The sequence below is a fragment of the Anoplopoma fimbria genome, chromosome 18 (genome assembly GCF_027596085.1).
Source record: "Anoplopoma fimbria isolate UVic2021 breed Golden Eagle Sablefish chromosome 18, Afim_UVic_2022, whole genome shotgun sequence".
Classification (NCBI taxonomy): Eukaryota; Metazoa; Chordata; class Actinopteri; order Perciformes; family Anoplopomatidae; genus Anoplopoma; species Anoplopoma fimbria.
Window position 1 is genome coordinate 10,929,257 of NC_072466.1, and position 20,163 is coordinate 10,949,419.

The 20,163-nt window shown below is 40.6% G+C and overlaps 1 protein-coding gene across 1 annotated transcript in view; it reads right to left on the bottom strand.

Annotated features, from left to right (window-relative positions):
* Window positions 1-19,563, bottom strand: part of tulp4a (TUB like protein 4a) — a 29,899-nt gene extending 10,336 nt beyond the window's left edge. The window contains exons 1-5 of the mRNA XM_054618937.1: window positions 19,497-19,563; window positions 16,791-17,738; window positions 5,164-5,292; window positions 3,853-4,014; window positions 3,127-3,307 (exon numbers count right to left, since the gene is read on the bottom strand). Of these exons, the coding sequence (XP_054474912.1) occupies window positions 3,127-3,307; window positions 3,853-4,014; window positions 5,164-5,292; window positions 16,791-17,042 (724 nt within the window). The 5' untranslated portion in view covers window positions 17,043-17,738; window positions 19,497-19,563. The remainder of the gene's footprint in view (window positions 1-3,126; window positions 3,308-3,852; window positions 4,015-5,163; window positions 5,293-16,790; window positions 17,739-19,496) is intronic.
* Between the last annotated feature and the right edge of the window lie 600 nt (window positions 19,564-20,163).

Genomic DNA, 20,163 nt, shown 5'->3' on the forward strand with positions numbered 1-20,163 from the left:
ACTTTCAGCCCAATACAGTAACTACTTCTCTCTAATAATCAGTTTACAATGGCTTTTGCATTTAATGACATATACAATGCTGCTGTAAATGCGCTGTGCTGTGCAGTGCAGTGATAATGGGTCATCATCATATATCATGATAGAGAGATCTGGCAGGCGGATGAAGAGGCGGTTGTCGACTTGAGAGATAATTTCTATTGGGGCTAATCAATTACTATCGACTGGTTAAATTAGTGAGTTAGAGCATAATCAGTGTTCCAGCAGAGGCAAGCACTTTTCAGCTTTACCACGTGGCCTGTGGTGAAGTGAGGGGGGAAAAAATAGCACAGCAGGAGGAGGGCAGACCCTCACCAATACAGCCTTAGCAACTGGGACTAATTAGGCTCTAGAGAAAAAAAGGCAAAAAGACAGAACAGGAACCAATAAAAACGAGGCAGTGAGAGCAGCAAGACGGTCGGGAAAGCTAATCACATACAACTCTTCTCTTGGTTGGCTGTTCACGATCCAGTGTACCAGATACACACTGGCCATCTACGTATTGGCATTAAACAGCGAACTCACCAGATACACTTAGGCTCATTGTTAACGGTTCTTAATTACTACTATTGTATATGTCTGTAGGCTTTTATCAAAGGAGAGCAAACATATAAAACAGCTGACGCGACCTGCATCATTAAAAGATTAACAACATTTTTGGAATCATGACAATCTGAACAGTAGTTAATTGGAGGAAAAAGTGTGTGTATGGGGTCGGGAGGGTTCCCTATATTTTACTCCTCTTTTTCTCACTCTCCTCTTTCGATATGAACAGGCCCTAATGCTAACGATAGCGTGCAGTCAACTGTCTCAACGCAGCACACAAGTACATGGGCTTCATCCTTGACATTGCAGGTCAATTTATTATAGGGTAGTCGTGGGGGATTTGGGTTAATTAATCACCATTGAAAATACAGTAAGAACAGACTTGCACTTTAATTGCACAGCTGTACAAACAGCTGGTGATGTTTTCAGATATTTCAAAGAGATGCATTCAAGATGATGTATTCCCTTTCCAGGCTTCCTACCTATAGGCTGTGATTGTCCACTTGAGTACACTGTAAGTGTGTCGTACATGAAGAATCTAGTAATGGACACCTTTACACTGTGATATCTGCTGCTGTATGGCAGGGGTGTTCCTGCATAGGGAATAACTAGGTGGCCAACTCAACAAAACTCTTGACAAGTGTCTTCATGAAAAATACTATTTTTCGTACGTGTTGCATTACGCCGATGTGGTGCCGCTGTATTGTAATCAGCATAGTGAGCCGGGAGAGGCACTGCCAAAACATCCAAAGAGGAAGAAAAAAGAGCCGTCCGTCACAGACACTGAGTGAGTGATGAACTTACACCATCAGTCGTTGCGCTTTTAAAATACATATGTACAAATGTTTGCGATCAACCATATGAAACATTAAACGTTGATGAAATCATTATGGGTTTCCTATTCAGATGTTTTAATATAGTCTTATGTCGCCAGCTGGCACTTATGTGTGCCTCAATGCAGTCTTGCACTGCGACTACACCAGTGTTTGTCAAAAAATTAAGTATATAATAAAGCTTCCTAATAAGTTTTGAAAAAGTATGTGAGAAGAAATTAAATAAAATACAATTATATTTTAACCTAATTTTTGTAATACTTTAAAGAACAGGAGGAGATCGACCTTTGTGTAAGTTATGTTTTGCCAGTGGAATCAAATTCTTATACAAATTATTACTGGGGCCTCCACAGAAACTTGCAAATTAACATTTAATATCCAGGGATTCACATTATAGACACCACTGACTATCCCTGTAACAATTTGGCCACAATTTGGCACACTGACCATAAACAGTCAAGGACCTGTGTAATGTGTGCACATGATTAGGATGGTTCTTCCTCCGCCTCATTTTGAGCCAAGAAAAACCCTGTATGACAACAGCTACTGCAGCATTAAGAGCAAACAGGAGGTCGAGTAGCAACGTCAGCTCAATCCTCCTCCTCCTCCTCCTCCGCCACCTCTTGCCCTCCATCTTTCAACGCATCCCGCCCACACACCTTCCATTTGGTCACACTCTTTTGTTTTAATGCATCTCTCCCTCCCCATTTTAACTGCTGGCAGAGATGTGGAAATTGGTTGAATAGTCACCTTCCCTCTTCTAAAGCTTCATTAAATGGCTCGAATCGCCTGTGAGATCAGCATCACAAATGACTTATCCTTCTAATGACTTGTCCTTCAAACTATAAGCTTCATTTAATACCTTTTGCACTTCAGGTGAAAAGTATATTCCAAACAAAATACAAGTTTTTTTAAGATAAAATGGCCTGACAAAAAAGCAACATGTATAAAGTAATTTGCCAGAGTGTAGCCAGAGTCTGTCATTTAACCAGTAGTTAGAATATTAGGACTTGTTTTTATTTGTCTTATTAGAAAAATTGGAGGTGTGACTGCTTGTACCCATATTTACAAGCTCCTTGATTACAGCCTTTACTAAATGAACAAACCCGAAGTTGTAGCGAGTTAACAAGTATTTGTTGCCTCATTCAAGAACAGAGTATACAACTCTGTTTTTCTCTTTTACATGTCCTTCATAGATGATGTCAATGACTTGCCAGAGAATCCAGGCGCAATTTATGTCCACATGTTCGTGTTTCAGAGTATAAATCAATCCTGGTAATACCAGTGGGGCGTAGGCTACTATTGACTGAATATAGTGCAGAACTACCAGCCATAACTTGTGTCCCTGCCTGGTGCCCCAACTTTGGAAATTTCTCCCCGTCCCTTAGGACTAAAAGCATGAGGAAAAATTGATGGAGCAGTAAAAGATGGAGGTAAAAGGGGGGAGGAGTTAGAAGCCAACAGATGGTCCCACATCTGCTTTCTTCTGCACCGAGGTACCTAAGTATGAAACAGCTTAACTACTCCAGCCCTGCACTACCATCCTTATTGCCACAACTCCTTACCAGCTAAAACTATTTCTCTCCAATTCTGCAACAGATTAAACACTTACATCATCTAGCTGGACGTGTTTCAGCGCCATTTTTTTTGTTGTGTACCGGAAGTAGCCACAAAGAGCCGTCTATTCAAATTTAAACCCCACGCAGCTTACCTTGCAGTGGGGAGTAGTCGTCAGAGTCTGTGTCGCTCTCACTGCTGTCCTCCACCAGGAAACTGGGATAGTTCCAGGACATGCTGACGATGCCATCCGACTCATGCAGCAGAATGTGGGCCAGCATGCGCCCATGGCAGTCCATCACTATCACCTGTCCATCTGCAGTACCAAACAACACCTAGAAATGAAATAGTCAAGGGTTATTAGGAAGAAGAAAGAGAAAAACAACAGACATTTAACTTAGACAGAAGGCAGACGGAAGAACAAAAATAGGGAAAGGGAGGCACACTTAGAACTAGACACAGAGATGACAGATAGAAAGCAAAGAAAGACAAAAGAAATGCATATCACAAGGAAAATAACTCTAGCTGTAAATGGAATGAAGGTGATGAGCGTGGGATGAAGGCGATGAACAAAGGCAGAGACGAATATAGAAACTGAAAGTTTGATGATGTCCAACCTGAGCTGACAACTTAACAGCATGAAAGCAAAAACATAGCCTCACAAAACCACATCACATTCAAGACAGAGAATGGTTGCTGTCACTCAAAGATGATCTCCCTCAGGGCCCGTCTCTGCCTTCTGAGTGACAAGTCCACATAATAAAAGTGGAAAAATGACAACCTAAAACTTCTACTTCTATTAGCATTCAAAGGCTGGCATAGTGCTAGGCGGAAACGTTGAACCTGTCACAATTCTGTGGGACGTGCGCGTGTTTGTTACCTGCTGGTCATCGGGAGTCCAGATTCCACATGTGATCTGGCTTTCCAGGTTGATCTCGGAGGACCAGTGTCTCTGCCCGCTGACTGATCCCACCAGTACAAAGCCATCACGGTAGGAGATAAGAGCCTGGGTGCCATCATGGGACCAGGTGAAGTCACTCACCTACAGAGCACCAGAAACATCAGTTAGGAATGAAATGATGATGATGAGACGCTAGCTTGATTATGATTTGGAACAGCTGGTAGTTATCTGACAAATCCACCTTTTTTCATAAACCTAGACTGTTGTGAACACCATCAGAAGCCTCTGATCTCATTTGAACTGTCATTTTAAACTGAAATAATTATTACATTTATCAATAAGTTGATTCGAAAGTTTTCATTCAACATACTCTAAGTTAAAATAAGAGGATTTGCTGCTTTTTTGTCTTATGCTAGTAAATTGATTATCTTTGGGTTTTGGAGTCTTGGTCAGATTGAGGATGCCTCCGCGGGCTCTGATGAATTACATTGGGCATTATTTTTTCTCAAACTAATCATTAGATGCTGCCCTAAAGTGAATACTGTAAAATGTTATGAGATATCTATACTGCACGATTGAGACCCTGGTCTTCATTAAAAGGCGTTGAAGTGTTTTTGGTGCCCTTACTATCTAAGAGGGCAAAGATTAGAATTTAAAACATTTGAGATGTTTAAATGAGCACGGCCTCGACGAGCCAGTAGCAAGGCATTTACACTTGTCACTAGTTTCTTCACAGTATTGTGACCAGTGCTGTCAGAATACCACATAATAAGGTTAATGAAAATACATGCCCTCCTGCAGACTGTTAATACTGAAATGGTCTCGCTCAACTGAAATAATGACATTGCTAATATCAGTATAAATTAATATACTTGTAAGAAATAAATCTTAACCTCCAAGGGAAAAAGCAAAGGTGGTATTTGAAACTGCATAGGCCATGTATTTAAAGAGAGAATCTATTGTTTAGACTGTCATCTACCAACTATCTTGATCACAAAAGATAAGATGGGACTTCAAAAGGACAGTACACCACCTCAGTGTTTTCAGATTAGTTGGCTGGAAGGATGACACTGGTATGTTCATACACATCAAAGGATATATTCAAAGTTATGTTATTTTAGAGAAAACTTGAAAATTACGAGTTATATATCATTCATAGCAGCATGTCATAAAAATATAGATATATTATTTATAAGCCACTTTGCCGAGCTCTAATTCAGTGTCAGAGTAAAAATGCACTTTTTAATTATTGATTTAGTTCCTGTCCCATTTCTGTGTAATGTATTTTACCTGCGCTCCACGGTCATTGACCAGCTCCACGGACCAGCGGCCTTCATACTGGATCCAAACAAAGATCCCTCCATCTGTATCACAGGTAGCCAGTTTCTGGAAGGGCTCGTTCCATCGCACCAAGACCACCTTAAAGAAAAGGGACAAAAACAATGATTAGAGAGACTCTCCTGTGTCCTTATGATGGCCATTGTTTGTGACCCTGTCAGTGTTTTGTAATAAGATAAGTGTTGTCAGAGAGATAAGCAAATTAATTAATTCAAGATTGGGTTTTGTTTAGTACGGCAGGCAAATCATTTAGCAGAGGCCTTCCTTTGACACAGCTTTGCCCTCCTTAACTACGACAGATAATGTGAGATGATCAACAACACAGTGGCTTGTCAGAGTGCCCTTGATCAAAACTCTGAACTCTTGCCTGCACACTCACTGCAAGTCGCTCTAAATTGGGGCGTCAGCTGAAACGCCTGAAATCCAGAAAGTAAAATCCAAGTTCCCACATTTCAATGAGCTAAATTTAGCATTGAACCAGATAAAAATATATCACAAAGTGGGTTAACCTCATTTTGAAAAAGCTGCAAAGGAGCTGCTAATATCCTGAATATTGCAAACAATGAGATTCAATAGTGTGGTCTAACCAAACCACACTTTTAACACGCATTTCTGAGTGTTCGTCCTGTTAGGGACTTAACACTTGGTGGATAGCTGATGTTATGCATCTTTAAATCACAACTTATGTCTAGCTTTATTTCATAGAAAGCATTTAGTTCTTCCAAATGTGAATTTTGTGATTAAAGGGATATGTAATCTGAAAGAGAAAGTGATGAGATGAGATGCAGAAAAAGTGTACTGATGCATGAACGTCTTTACAGACCATAGACAATGCCATATTGTGGGCATACAGAAATCCGTATAGCCTCTAACACCAGTGACTCACGGATAAATGGATTTCTGTATTTGCCCAGAGGTCAGTAGATATAGACATGGATCGTCATTTGCCTAAGGAATGAGTTTCAGAGGAAGAAAGTGTTGATCACTGGCAGAGAACCGTATAAGTTAAACTGTCCATAATCAATTTCTTTGTCAGCGTCACCCATCTCAAAAGGCACCCATTACGATCTCCATCCAGCCCCCTTTCCCTGTGCGTCTATCTGCATGGTCTTCTATAGCGTGACTCAGCCTATTCCCAGCGGAATAATCCTCAACAGAGAGCAGCTCTGCTCTCGCTGAGTGAAGCACGCGGGCTGTACACGCTCAAACACACGACACAGGGAAGGTTTAACTGGGGCTTACGCTCTCTGAGTGCAAGTCCAACAGATCAGTGGCTGAGAGTTGGATAAGCCAGACAGTCTTGCTCTTTTTCCCCAACAACACCATCCCCCTCCTCAACCCCCGTAACAAACACACAGTCCATCTGTCAGTGCTCCAGCTGAACAGGTGTTATTAATTATTAATCAAACGTTCACACAACATTTTTGTTTTACTTTTGTTTGTCTGAGAAGAGAAGGGTACAGAAAAGTAAAAAAACCAAAGTAAACAATTATTTTCCCTCCGGTGGCCTCCAGGCCAAATGCGGCCCGTCAATCAGGCCAGACTGGTCTGCCGATCTGTTCTTTTTACAAAAAATAAACTTTAAAACCTGACCAAAGACATCTTCATAACTTTGACAACGCACGGACAGACAAGACAGTGCAGCACAGCACAGTGCACCAGCTGTTCACACCATCAGGGGGAAAGCGAGAAATACACAAACCTATTATATTATTATTTATTCCCATGCATGCCGATTAGAGTAATCTCAGTCAGCAGCACAGCATCTTTACATAGGAAACCTACTGAGGTTTTGAATGAAACCTTGAATGTCTGGTGTGGCAAGCGGGAGAGTGTTCTGACAAATAGACACTGGCGCTATATAACTCTATATGGACACTCAGCCTAAGTCATTTATAATAATAATAATAATTGGATTATCAACATTATAAATGAAGCTTTGAACTTTTAAATACAACCCTTGTTTCTAACTTCTCTTCTTGCGCCCATAGACTGTATAAAATATGGACGTAGTCTCCAATACATCACCCAAAGGTTTCTGAAGAGCCGCTGTGAAGCTCAAAGTGACGACACAGCCTAACTCGCGGCCAAAGTACAGTTGTGATAAAGGAGAAAATGTGTATGTGTGTGTATATATAAATGCAAAACTAAAAAGCTACATAACAAACACAAATTAGCAAAAAGGAAAAAGGTGATGGTTTATAATGCTAGAGAGCGGTCAAGTGGGTCAATTTACCCACTGAAAATAATAGCTAAGGGAAAAGTGTTGCCCCCAGGCCCTTAACTTTCTGGAAATGCGTTTCTCCAATTCTTTGGCATGTGCCGGAGTATTAACAAATGCCACAACACCTACCCTGACCATGAGACTCCAATTTCGAGAAAATAGGAGACAAATTGTCAGATGCCAGGCTGGAGTTAGTTTCATAATCTCCTGTATTTGGTGGAAGAAATCCCAGGTAGCTTTAATCCAGGTTTTACAGTAAATTATCTAGAAAGCATTTTTTTTTAGTGCAATGCACATGAGTAATGCTCCTATAAATTCAAGTTCAAAACAGAGTTAAACACAAATTATGTGAACATTTTCCAGTAGAAGTGGTTTCTATGCAATAACAGCAATAATGCTGAGGTAACTCAACCGATCACATTTATTCTACAGGGTTTTTCAACTATTCCCCATCAGCAACTGCATTGGGTACTGTTAAATGTCTGAAGTGATAATAAACAGGGTTATCCTAGGTACACTTAAAGTGATCTGTCCCACACAAACATGTTTATATGAATACACCATGGGCAACCCTCCAGCGTAATGAGTGAACAGTGGGATTCATCGCTCTCCTGGCCCTGCTCCCTCAGCAATAAGGTGTCCTGTGAGTCAGATTTACTGTGTTTTCACTCCCAATCCCAGTGGTATAAATCCTAATGTTGCATCTGTAGGTGTGTACCAGCTGGCAAACTCACAGGAAAGAGGACACAACTAGACCTGCCCAGTTGCAGGTCTGCAGCTATGTCATTCTGACTGAGTAGACCATAATCACGGGGCATTTAAAACGTCCTGCCATCTATCATTCAGCCACAGCAGTCACCTGATGCAGCTTACAGTGCTCAGTGGGCGCAAAGCTGACAAGCTTCAGCAGTGGTATTGGCGAAGATAACAAATTTCCATGCTCAAGGATTTCATTGGGGGAATACAAATCGGTGTTGTTACTCCACTCATGCACGGTCTGCAACCTTTGGTGAGCAAAATAGATTTTCCGGATGGTATCATACAACCTAATACAGCTCCAGCCAGTTTATACACAAGGTGTTAGATCAGGTAGAAGCTCCAGTTTTCAGAATTCTAACATCATTCATACACTATGCATAAACTAACAAAGAAGGGCCAAAGAACAACAAAAGAAAAGACAAAATTAGCATAGGTTTTACACATGCTGTCTCTTGCCTTTGTGCACACTCATCTGCAGCCTCATGGAGGTGAGAATAATTTGTGTGCGTGTGTGTGTGTGTGTGTGTGTGTGTGTGTGTGTGTGTGTGTGTGTGTGTGTGTGTAAATTTAGCTCAGCGTGGAGATTAGTGTGAGCTGGTCAGGCATCCCGCGAGGGGGACAGCTGAGCACCTCGCTGTGACGCAGCGATCCGGGAGATCAGACGTCACATGGAGACAGACAGGATAAGAGTGAGAAGCCACAGGACAGCAAAGGGCCACAGGGATCACTGGCAAGAATTGGCACATGCACATATACAAACACACACACAAACTTGATCTTCATCATCTCTGATTATCACGTGCTGCATGGTCAAAGACAAGTATCGAAAAAAATGAAACACTATGCAGCAGGTAATTAATGCCCATGTGCTCAAGGCCCATTCAAAGTAACTTAGAATGACATATAACAGAATTTGACATTTTAACAACGCAGCGTGACAAAGCCTAAAGCCTAGAGATTCATCGACTGGTCAGAATGAGTGGCCATGATCAAATTTACACATATGCGGCGCAAGATGGTTCACGTCGCACGCACAGCGGCACAGACAGTAAACAACTTTAATCTCAGCCACCCACACTCACACATCCACCCCCACACGCCAATTTATCAACCTTTTCACTAGAAGCAACAAATTAAGCAACTTATTTAGATCAGGAAAAAAGCGTTTATAAATGCCATTCAAATATATTATATTGTAAAATCAGAGTAATCAGCGTGATTATGAATGCCTTATTTTGTAGTTCTAAGAAAGAAAGAAAGTCAGAATTGGCATGGGTTTTGTAATCGCAAAAAAAAGTCCAAGAAAATTGCAATCGGTGCATCTCAGCTGAAGCCACATACTTCAAGCCAGGCGAACAAATACCTAGTAAGAGAAGAGCAGACTACATGTTTACGATCCCTTTAATGCTGCCCTTTGGCCGGCACATGGCCATTGACAACTTCTCCTTGGGAAGTTGGCAGCGTCTTCGCTCCTGCAGTGCCTTGCTGTTGTCACTGCAGCCCTGGCCTCTTGCTGGGACTTGGAGACTGGGAGCTGAGCTGACCCCAGCAACTTAACTGAGAAGACTAAATCAAATCAAGGGACAGCTTTGGGTTACATAGGAGTCAGCAGAAGTGAGAGGACACTGTGACAGTGCAGTGTCACAGTGGTGCAGTCGTGAGCACTTGGGTCCATGGCAACACAAGGCCCTGGCACGAAGGATTTTTTTTTTAAGTTTACAAGCGAGTAGGATGGACTGGTGGAATAGGACCAAAATGTTTCAACAGTATAGCTTAAGATCGCTTTGTCACATTTATTTGTTTTGCTCCCATCTATACATGTAAATATCCAAATGACACTGCATGCAGCACGATGAAACTACACACGCAGTACACATGCACTCAGTAAAGCTAGGGTTTATAATCTAAATACGCTACAAAATAAGTCATAGTTACACCTATTATAAAATAAAGTGGTTTATTTCTGTTTAGCAATCATCGTCACACATTGAAAATTTCACTCACACTTGACTAATGAGTGAAGAACAACTAGAAATTCAAGACCACCTGGCCGACAATAAAATCAGATGCACTGCAAGCAAGCAGGAAGGAGAGACTCTCCCCTTTCTCTGAACAACCCCCTCTACCATCTCCTCTGATTCTGGCTCTGACGTGATATTAAATCAGACGCAAAACTCAATTAAAGGAGCGTTGCATTGTGCTGATACAAAAGCAAGGAAGCCAGAATAGGCAAAGAAGGGCCGGAGTGATTTGCAGCGTGACGGAAAGGGCAACGGGACGGGACCTTCAGTGGAGGTTGAATCTGAAATGTTTATGAGTGGAGCAAGCATGTGATAAGTTATAAACCCTTGATCAATACCAATATCCGATAATAGCATTTACATTGGTTATCACTGGGTGTGAATGATGAGAAGCCTAAGAAAAGAACCAGCAGGCAAACCGTGGCTCTGGGTGTTGGCAAGGTGGACATACTGACCTTTCAGAGCAGTTAAATGCTTGAAAATCCTGTAATTCAGTATTTAATGTTTTGATTATTATCTTTCCTCCCTACGCTGTTCTTGAACAGTTGCTGAGTAAATGGCTGATACGGTACTGACTTTGCATCAGATTCAATGTCAAAAGATAAATAGAATGATAATTATAAGCCCTTCACTGTTTGTCCATGCACACTGCACAAATATTAGTTGCTTACAATAATGTCTCAAGGATGTAACTGATGCTAAATTATCTCTTTTATACCAAATTTGCATACGTTTTCCCATGGTGCTTCCAAGTTTTGACTGCTATCGAACACTGTGCTTTGCGTTAGAATCAGAACGAGAGGAGAAATGTGTCCGTTTGTGTTAGGTAAATACTGAACCTCTCTGAAACAAAAACAGCAAACATAAAGTAGCATACAAAATGACACACATAAGAAGAGCAGTCTGGTGCTTAAACTCTATTTATTTGTCTTCACAGCAGTTTGGTGTTTAGATATGTCAATCTGATCGTTGACTACAACGTCGCTCATAGCAGAAAGGTCCTGCACTGTACAGGCCACGCTGTCTCTCTTTGAAATTTTCCAGCGAGCAGACAAGTCCACCTGGATCTGTTCGAGCAGCCGAGCTATTATGCAACATGTCCTCTCCAAGGATGGATTAGCACACTAAAGCCATTTCCACTAAGCACATTTGGTGAGACCATTTTAATGCGGTGAAAGGTTTGCGTACTCTTCAAGCCAGAGCAGGACTTCTAATGTCAAGAGGCCAGACAAAGAGAGAGCAGAAGAAAGTGCTTTAACGGAAGACATGTAAAGGTGGAATAGTGACCAGCACAGGGGAGGAGACCATGATATAGGGAAGAGGAGGATTTAGAGCTGCGATGCCGAGGGGGAGGACGACTAATAAGACAAGGGAACACGTGTCACATGGAACAAGCGTCTGGACAAAGGTGGTGATGAAGTGAGAGGCAGAAATGCAGCACAGCCCATAAAAAGTGATGACTTTACTCTAACTTTCCTCTGCTTGTAGGGCAGGAAAAATGATGCTGCATTATTTCTGTCATGCAGTCCATTATTATGGTCCATATTAAATCTGAACAGACAAGTTAGTTGCACTGCACCACAGAAGTCATCCAGTATCCTCTTCCTCCTCCCTGCCCATATAAAAGAACTGTGCATGTCCCGGATCAGTGCTGGTTCTTGAACTAGGCCATCTAAACTGACTTATTTATGAAGTTTCGTCAGGAAACAACTTTTAAAGCATGAAAACGTCATGCTGCACGAGCGAAAAAAAATGAGTCAGAGCGGGAATGGTGGTGGGGTTCATCTAAGAGTGATTAATTCCCTCGGATCTGTGATGATCAGCGGCATTATTAGAAGAGTGCACAGACCACATGGAGTTTTAAAGTCAAACATGTTGAGAGAACAACAACCCCAAAGAAGCAGCACTGGGAGTAGAACCAACATGGTGGAGTGGTAAACATGAGCTGGTTTCCCCTGGGGTCACCTGTCTCTTTTGGATTAGGGCCTTAGACAATTATTCCCTTTCTGTCTTAGTGAAGAGCCTCAAAGGGGAAAACCAACAGGTGGGACTCCTACCTCTGGGCAACATCCACCACTAAGACTCATGGGAATGGTAGCGAGGGGTGTATGAATGGGTGTCTTCAACAGTTTCAGCAGACACATAAAACTTCTCATCCATCACTAAGAAGGGGTTTCAGTCTCAACATCAGATTGTTTATTAGTGTTCTACTTTCTCTCACAGTGTAAATGCTCAAGAAATTAGAGTTGCACTTTATTGTCTAACTGTGACTACGTACTGTATAAAGAACACATAAAGAGCCTGTCACACAAGACGTGATTTGCATTGCGCTCGCCACTGGGTTTAGCGTACACGATGCAACGAAAGTCATTGGAAAGAACGGATTCAGAGGGCAGTGGTGCTGTTGTCGCATTCTTTGTGAAAGGCCATTAAGAGCCAATGATGTTGCAGCAAAAGAAGGCTTTTAATCTTCAAAATAAAACACCAAGCTGTTAAGATTTTATACTGACAATTGAAATAATTACTTTAAAGAAAAAAACATGCAACCACCTGACAAGAGAATAAAAAAAATCTACAATGGAACTGTGTTGGAAAAGTTGATATTTTCACTAGAAATAAAAGCACTTCCCTCACATAGTACAGCATGTATATATGACTGCGCCGTAAGACAAATGGCACAGCTAGCAGTTGATGGGATTCTGACGGACAATTTTTTCAAACTCGGTGCTGCGGCCATCATTTCCTTGTCAACATGATGACAGTCATTGTCAAGCCTGTCTCGGATGTTCAGCTCTCATGGAGAATGAATGGACTCCTAGTGACTATCTGCTCAGTCTGTTCAACATCTGAGAGCACTAGAATGGGGGGGGGGAAAAGCACTGGATTGTCAAAAGAGGCGTTGATCTATTCTGATGCACGTCCCAGAGGGATACTGTGCTGGATCGCAAGTTTAGTCACTTGGAGAGACGTGGAACTTTCATCTATTTTAAATTTTGTTTTTTTGTGTAATGCAACTGTAACACCAGCTGTTAAAAAGGTCAGAAGCTCTGTTTAGAAAAGTATTAAAAATAGTATCAGGACATTTGAGGATACATTTTCTTTTCAATACAACTTTTTTTTGTCTGGATGATTTATTTTTAGTCCAAAAAAAGAAAGTTACTTAAACAGAAACTTATTTTGTGTTGTAATACAAAGTATTGTAACAGCCATAATGTGAAAAAACACTCTTTATCAACAAAACAATAATCCAATCAACCCAATGATCAATCACTTCAAATCAGTTGAAAACAGAAACCAAAGCAGTCATGTTAAATAAATCAATGGCAAGCTGTTCTCTGTTCTACATCATTGTAAACTGAATATTGGTGGGTTGTTGACTGATGGTCAGAAAAAAAGCAGTTTGAAGTCGCCACATTGGCTCTCGAGATATGGGATTGTCATTTAAAAAAACTTTAGCTTTGTCTCTAAAATAAATAAAAAAAATAATTGGCAGGTTAATAAATGAAAATAATCAGTTGCAGCCCCAGTTGAGAACAATATGTCAGACAACCACACAGTTAATAAGAAATCGAATAGGGCCACAACTATGATAATAAAGTAATAGAATGAATGGATGACATGGAGAATAATTAAAAGCACATCAACAAAAACACATTAAATTAGCTTTTATAGATATGTGATTTTGTTTACTTCCAAGTTGATATTGAGTAGAACAATAACAACAGTATGCTGACTTAGTCTGAGCCCTTCTGCTTAGCAACCAAGCTCCATGAAAAACACAAAACATTGAATAGAACTTAGTTTCCTTCTGACACCCACTGTGAAAAGATGGCTGTGGGAGACCGAACAAAAGGAGCACGGCACCACACACCTTGCTCCCTTTGAAGCTGTTACCTTGTTATTATCTCTCTCACCCTGGCTGAAGAGGAATTAGACACAGAGGACGACAATCTGAGATATGTTACAGGCCTTGGACCTGCAAAACCTTTTCATTATCTGAAGAACATCATGAGAGTCTTATGGAATAGGCGCTCCAACAGGACAACAGCTGAGTTTCACCACAACCCAAGATGCTTTTTTTTGCAATGAGTGCAAACTGGGAGGACCCAAGTGTAAATCAAACCCTTTATCCTGGGAAAAGGCAGAGCAACACTCAGGGATACGGTCCTCCACCCGTCTGCCCTCTTCTTAACAGATGTCTGACAGCTTAAGATCCGCCCTGTACTTTACTACATTGCCTGTATTGGGCCGAGTCCAAAAGACTTATCCATTCAGACGCTCACTTACATTAGAATGATCACAGGACACTCGGATCTATACATCAACAGGAATAATGGCCAAACTTAAGGAGGCTGGCATGAGTATTGATCTTGGCAGGACTGGACTCCTACAGGATGAGTTCATGTTGCATTTTTCTGTGTGTAGTCATTCATAACATGACTTGAGCTAATTTACGTGAGAGGACGCTCATCACCAGCGATGACAGGTGTTCAATGACAGTGCTGACGTTTAAAGGACAGGACTGTCAGGGGACGTAACTGCTGAGCGTGCAGCTTTTTGTGACGAGGAAAGGTTACCCATATGTATTGACATGGCATTTTTAAAACATTTTCAAATGATATAATGTTGGTTTAAGGAGAGTTTTTTTTACCTGTTTTTAACATATTGTAATACCCCAACAGAACTGGAGACTATATTACCACACTCATAATCTATGATGTTGGACTGTAAAGTGCAAACAGCATTCTCTCCTCTCCTCATCAGACCTGGGATGGAAAATTACGTGGGCGAGTGAACAGATCTGTCATAGCTTGACAAAATTCATTAGGCAGTGTGATTTCCACCACTGTCAGAAACCCCAAATTATGCATAGGATGGACGAGTGATGGATTTTGCATTTCCCGAGGCATTTATTTATTGCTCCATATCAAATATAGAGTGGAAGTGGAGAGGACATTACTACTTTCATTACTGGTGCTGGGCTGAAGGCAGTGGGAAAGTGTGCAATTCCCTCCCAGTTGCATATGTGCTTAAAGTGAAAAGCATTTTGATAGATGCATAAAACTTCACAAATATTTATCCAAACAGCATTAGAGTATAGTTAGAAACACAAAGCTAATACAAAGCAAAATTATGGATGCAATTCTTTTGACGCACAAACAGAAAGGTGCAGACGAGTGGGAGCTTCAATTTGTCATAATACATTTAAATCAGCCCAAATAGGAGCATAAAGTCCAATTCAAATATGAAAAAAGCAGATACATTTGAGTTATATAGGTTAAGCCTCCTCCACACTGCATGCACCAAAATAATAAAAGGGAAATTTCAGTACTTGGACCACATTCAAGTGGGCAGAGTTAAATGACATTTCTGCTGCGCTTCAGTCACTCTCTGTAGGGATTCATCCACTCTCCGCTCAGCTGCCTTATGGAATGCTGACACAGCACCTCGCTCCATCTGACCAACAGCTACACTCACTAAGAGAGAGAACGCAACCTGTTTGCAATCTACTTGTGCCAGCACTGCTATACTGACGGGAATATTCATATACGTGGCGGGCAATAGACCTTGACATTACTCATCTGATCTTTCCAATGATAGAGAAAATGGCCCTCGGTGCACTATGGGAAACTTTGGAGGGTATAACCATGATGAGAGATAAGAGCAATGCCAGAGGGTGGAGCACTGAAATGTTTTGACTAGGAGCAGCAGGGACATCTAATGCAGCAGTGTCAAACCATGAGCTATGCAGGTCTTACTTCTAACCAAATACGCTAGTTAGTTACTATTTAAAACAGTGATATCAACTGCTGTAGAAAGAGTTAAAACTCTAAGCGTGCCATGGCACAGTTTCTGACACCCCTTTAACTAAAGTGAACCATCTTTGTGCCAGACAAGATGATCATTGACAAACACCTGCCCTAAATAAGTATAAGGACTAGCAGGACTCTGAACCTGCAGCAGTGAAAAGGAAAAAGTGAAAGAAAATCTTCGACGGCTCTATTCTTTAATCACATTTTTGTGAGCCCAGAGTGAAACAGTTTGCAGCCATTTGCATTCCCCTGCTTCCCAGATGTATGGGCCTAAGGAGGTTTAAGCAGACTGTTTGAAGGGGGATCAATAATCTATCATTTTAGGGATAAATGTAGAGAAACACATGTTGTATGTATTTGCATGTAGAGTTTGAATTAGAGGAAGGGTAGATGGGTTAAGTAACTCATAACAAATGCTGTGTCGCTATATTTTTAATACACTTGTATGTACTTGTTATGCCTTTAATAGAATAAATGTAAGATATTCCGTTTTTTCTTAAATAGATTTTTTTTAAATACTTGTTGAGAGTCAAGCATAGAAGAGCACCCTACACTTATGGCATAATTGTGATAAAATTCAATGTAATGATTTTGAATATTTAAAAAAAAAAGGTTAATAAACAAAATATGATCACCATTCTGAAGAGCATCACTGAAATGGACTATTACTGCTTGGTGGGTCTGTATATAAACCTTTACAATGAGTGCCCTATTTTAGCAGGAATGACCCTAATACGCATTTCCCCATTAAACCCCTCTTACCTCGCTGTTGTGTCCTCTGAGGTTGAAGTTTACTCTCTGCGGGCTCGGCCGGTCCCGTCTGCAGTGGCTGGACGTGAACGTGACCCCGACGACTCCTCGACCGTTCCCGGTAGCGAGCCAGCCCTCCTCGTAGTAGCGTTTCCTGCACACCGGCTTCTCCTTCTCGCTCTTGGGCACACGGCCCTTCCAAGACAGGCACAGGATGTTGGAGTCGCTGCAGAGGACCGGGCCATGCTCCACGGCGGCGAACATCCCTGCAGCTCTCTACACCTACTAGATTAAAAAAAAATACCCGGAGGGAGGTGGCACGGTTCTTCGGAGGGGTCGGTACCGTTAGGAGCACCTCTCCTCCGCTGAAGTTGCTTGTTTAGTGTCGGATGTGAGACAGCGACAACGGTGCATAGTACTTGCGCTTTCCCTCAGCTGTCTCGGTGATTTGCAATACTAATTAAAGGTGATCAGTGAACTCTTCCCAAAAAAAGTACAAATGAGGTCACAAAACTGTGGACTTTAGCGAAGCCGTATTGAAGATTTGCTATAACTAAATGGGCTGCATACCCAACAAAAGGCACTCATTCAAGTTATTGTGATGCGTCTGATCAGCGAGTTGCCTTGTTGATGATGTTTGAACGACAAGGCCACAGATGAGAGTACCGGATAATTACTTAGAAAACCCACTGCTGCAGATTCCAGACTCCAGTCATCTGATCAAAAACAAATATCCCACAAAAAAAAAAACTTCCAGTTGATGTTAGTCACGTTTCTGTCCAGTTCAGTGTGTCATGTCAGTGCTCCGTGTCCTCCTCATGCGACCCCAGTCGTGTGTGTGCGAGGAGGAGCAGGGACTCCATCAGCTGTCAGCCCACAGGAGAGCCGCTTCCCCCAGTAACGTCATCACGTCAGCCAATCTGCCTTTACAACCCGCCTCGGGGATCCCATGGAGGACTGCTGGATACAAGAAAAAGAGGATGTCGTTATCACAGAGAAAGTTAACAATCTTGTGTTTTTATATATATATATATATATATATATATATATATATATATATATATATATATATATATATATATATATATATATATATATATACATATATATACTGTACCAGTCAAAAGTGTGGACACACCTTCTCATTCAACTACTTTGAAGAATCTAAAATATAAAACATATTCTGGTTTGTTGAGCATTTGTTTGTTTACCACATAATTCCATATGTGTTCCTTCATAGTTTGGATGTCTTCAATATTAATCTACAATGTAGAAAAAAAGTAAACAAAAAAAAAAAAAAACCATTGAATGAGAAGGTGTGTCCAAACTTTTGACTGTTACTGTATATATATATCCAAACTTTTGACATATACACACAGTACATACATATATATATATACATACATATATATATATATGTATGTGTATATACACATACATATATATATATATATATATATATATATATATATACATATATATAGTACATACATATAGTACATATATATATATATAGTACATACACATATATATATATATATATATATATATATACACACAGTACATTACATATATATATATATACATACATATATACATACATATATATATATATACACACATATATATATATACACACACATATATATATATATATTTATACACATATATATATATATAATATATATATATATATATATATATATATATATATATACATATATATATATATACACACACATATATACATACACATATATATATATATATATATATATATATATATATATATATATATATATATATATATATATATATATATATATATATATATATATATACACATATATATATAGAGAGAGAGAGAGAGAGAGCGGGTGACAGGGTTGAACAGGGTACACGCGGCGGAAGCACTCACCTGCCACGCACTGCCGTTAATTTAAATATTAATGCGCCGACCCAGAATTAAGCATCACTTTCCGTTACTCACGTCGTGAAGAGCGATCACTTTGGTGCGAGGACTATCCTGCTCGGCGGAAGGATATTTAACTCCTGAATTATTTAGGAGGAGAACCATGTATCATTTTGTCTCCCGTTTAATTAGGCTGAGCGACGAGGCAGCAGGGCGACAGTGAGAGAGGAGCATCACAACACAGTGTGACCAAACAGGGAGGAGAGGACGAAATGATGTAAAATATAGTCCCGACGGACCCGCAGACCGTTGAGAACCGTTGAGAACTAACGGACGTTCAGACTCGCACTGACTGTCAATAAAACGAGATCCGGCTGATGTGGTCAACAGTCACAGCCCCAAACAACAACCCGTGCGCTGCCTGCTAGCAGCAGATAGCCTCGCTCCTGGGTGTTGGGTCCAGGCAGAGAGGGCTGTGTGGGCTCCACAGCGGGGTCAACCTCCCCGGGTTGACTGTAGCTATCGTCTCTATATATCCCCCCACACACCACCACCACCACCACCTCCTCCACAAAGAGCAGCCAGTGGTAGCTAACCGGCTAACCCACAAGCTAGCTTGCCCGTCAGCGCAGACAGGCTGTGTCCATCCAGGCTACGGCTAGCACGCTAGCAGGCTGTTCCTCTAATTTCTCAGTATGGGGATGTGGGTTTTCATAATGCCCAGAGGTCAGGGGCCTTGTGGGCAAAGCGGGCAGTTCCTCCCAGTCCTGTCGCTATCAGAGCTCCATGTCCAGTGGAGAGCTTACCTCTGCTCCGCTGCTCTTCCTCTCCGCAGCCCGCAGCCCGCTCCTGTGTACGCTGGCTGGGCCCGACAGCTGTGTCACGTGACCGGCACGTGATTTAGACCAATTAAATGATCCCAGCCTACATCAATAACTGTGGTGGGTTTTACTTCTTATATGCAGTCCGTGGTGTTCACTTTAAGTTGAATTTAATCTTTTCACAAATTGAAATTAATTTATTGTAAAACATTTTTTTTTTTTTAAACTCAGTTTTTAACATTAGTCCGGTTAAAAAAATATAAACACATGTTTTTCAAGTATACAGTACCAGTCACACCTTCTCATTCAATGGTTTTTCTTTCTTTCTTTTTTCTACATTGTATATTATATATATATATATATATATATAGTTGACTTACTGTATATATATATATATATATATATATTTATATATATATATATATATATATATATATATATATATATATATATATATATATATATATATATACAGTACCAGTCAAAAGTTTGGAGACACCTTCTCATTCAATGTTTTTTCTTTATTTTTTTTATTTTTTTCTATATTGTAGATTAATATTGAAGACATCCAAACTATGAAGGAACACATATGGAATGATGTGGTAAACAAACAAATGCTCAACAGAACAGAATATGTTTTATATTTTAGATT